At 40.1% G+C, this 2,418-nt stretch overlaps 1 protein-coding gene across 2 annotated transcripts; it reads left to right on the top strand.

Annotated features, from left to right (window-relative positions):
* The first annotated feature begins 310 nt into the window (after positions 1 to 310).
* Positions 311 to 1,997, top strand: LOC121963803 (aspartate--tRNA ligase, mitochondrial-like). 2 transcript variants are annotated; one of them, XM_042514048.1, is made up of 3 exons: positions 311 to 442; positions 563 to 819; positions 1,650 to 1,997. In XM_042514048.1, the coding sequence occupies exons 2-3, from the start codon at positions 645 to 647 to the stop codon at positions 1,808 to 1,810; spliced, it is 336 nt and encodes a 111-aa protein (XP_042369982.1). In that variant the 5' UTR covers positions 311 to 442; positions 563 to 644; the 3' UTR covers positions 1,811 to 1,997. The 2 variants fall into 2 exon arrangements, with proteins under 2 accessions (XP_042369982.1, XP_042369981.1); XM_042514047.1 differs by having other exon boundaries at positions 311 to 819.
* Positions 1,998 to 2,418: the final 421 nt, after the last annotated feature.

Here is a 2,418-nt window from a genome sequence, read left to right as displayed (position 1 = left end):
TTAGTATTATTAGTATTATTGGGGTAGGACAAAAGTGTAAATTTCAGATATGTAAATAATTATTTGTATTTACTGTTGATTTTGTTTGTTATTCGTCATATGTTATTTTTTCCATGTCCGAAATAAATAAATCAAATCAAATTAAATCTGTTGAAATATCCAAACACGTAATATTAACCCGCAAGTGCTGACTGCAGAATTATTAAATCGATTGTGTTGCAAATCAACTGCTTTGGCCGCATGTATAATGACGTCACATCCGTTTGCGCTTCGTCGACTTGTATGTATATGGATTAGCGTTGAGCTCATGTAGCGGCAGCATAAGAGCCCATCCACATGAGAAGAGAGTCGTGAAATCCGCTCAGGAGGAGCGAAAATGCGGAACCAGGACCAGATGAAGTAACAGTGGAGGTTTCTTAACCAACCCTCACATTTCGACCAGGTCAGTAAAGTCCCGTACCCGGTGTGTGCTCTCCCGTGTTGAATAATGGAGCCATTATATCAAGAAACTCCGTGTAACAGTGTTTTTTAAGAAGAGTTCCCTCGTGCTTCATTCAAACAGCAGGACCTGGTGAATGGAGGCACAGCTCTATGACCCTGACAGCCTCAGATCTCGGTGTCTCAGCTCGTGTTCTTAGACCAGAATGGCTACAAAGAGCCGGTATGTGCTGCAGAGAGTGCTGAGAGGACTCCGAGCTCACAGTGTTTGCTCCCAGAGCTCAGCCTCGACCTCCAGTGAAGGACGCCTGCTGTGGAGACCTGCAGTCAGACACCTGAGCTGCTCTTACTCCCTCTGTCAGGCTGCTGCTCCAACCACAGGTACTGACAGGAAGGCATCGATCATGTCAATGATTGATAGGTTATAGTTTCCTCACTGACTGTAGCTGACATGTCTTTTGGGCAGTGATGTGTGAAAGTAAAATGACAAGCGGCCCATGTCTGTTATCCAGCAACATTTCTCGGGTGGCCCCCAAAACCATAATTAATTCACAATAAAAGTAAAGTGAGCCACAGTGGGAATTGTTTTGTGCATTTTCGGAATACATAAGGTGCCAGAGTACAAAACAATAGCATCGAAATAGAGTGTGTTGATCTAAAAAAGTACCAGTGGAGGATCCCCCGCATACCCCAACAGAGGTCCTAGCTAAGTCCCTGGTGGTTTTATTTCCAAGTACATTTACACTCACAATGAATTTTATTTGGTGATTTTGGTGCAAAACAATTAACATGAAGAAAGGATAAAAAATATGGTAACTTTAAATAGAATATGATAAAAGTATCAAATGAAAAATAGAATTAAAGAACACAAAATGTACAGAAGGTGCAACGAGAATCAAGAAATCCCAGAAACATATTAATATCATAGAAATGTCCCAACACCCTTGAAATGTCCTAAAATCCTAGAAACGTCCCAGATTCCTAGAAATACCCTTGGATCCTAGAATTGTGCTAAAATCTGTCTGTAGACCAGTAAAAACCAGTCCATTCACACTGATTTTTATTCTTGTGCCTGTGATTCGCCAATATTCTTATCTAATGCAAAAAACTCCACAAACAAACAAACAAAAAATATATAAAATAATCATCATTATCATCACAACAATTCCAGTTATCATCCAGTCATGATCTTCATTTCCCTCCTCTTCCAGGTCCCAGCAGTTTGTCCTTCAGGAGTCACACCTGTGGAGAACTGAGAACGGATCATGTGGGAGAGAGAGTCACTCTGTGCGGCTGGGTCCAATACCTGAGGTATCACTCTGTCACTGCTGTTTACGACACCCAACTGAAAGTCATCAACAGACAGATTTAAAGCAATGCTAGACATTGGCTGTAAACACTGGTGGCTCCAGACAGCAATGAGAGGTCACAGTTTAACAGCCTTGCTAGCATCTCTGTATGAGCTGTACCTGGACTCAGTCACTAGGGTTCATCCTGTGGTGACCATGAACATCTGTCTGTTTGTTTGTCTGTTTTATTGCAATCCATTTATCCCTCAGGGCCCGCTTTAATATCACACACACTTGCATCGCTCTGTGCACAAAATGCACTGAAATCAAGCTTTTAAAATATCATACGTTATTAGTATTTTCTATGGTCACTAATGCAATACCTAGTGGGAGTTGCGTGTATTTTCTCCATATGCCAAATATTTTTTTTTTTCTAAAAAAGGGAATTTTTAAAAAAAAAATCAAGGCATTGGATTACTTCTGGGTGTCATTCTGGGCTTTTGCCTTGGATTTTTTCATTTTTACTATTTACCACTTGATGACATAATTTTTTACAATATTTGGCAAATGGAAAATACATGCTATTTCCACAAGGTGCACTGTCACAACCAATGTTGATACAAATCATTGACATATCCCAGGCTGTCATCAAAAACAAATCTGCTTTGTATGTAGTATATTGATTTTTTTT

The sequence above is a fragment of the Plectropomus leopardus genome, unplaced genomic scaffold (genome assembly GCF_008729295.1).
Source record: "Plectropomus leopardus isolate mb unplaced genomic scaffold, YSFRI_Pleo_2.0 unplaced_scaffold12574, whole genome shotgun sequence".
NCBI classification, from domain to species: domain Eukaryota; kingdom Metazoa; phylum Chordata; class Actinopteri; order Perciformes; family Serranidae; genus Plectropomus; species Plectropomus leopardus.
The sequence above is the reverse complement of the archived record's forward strand: the minus strand, read 5'-3'. Positions and strand labels throughout refer to the sequence as shown.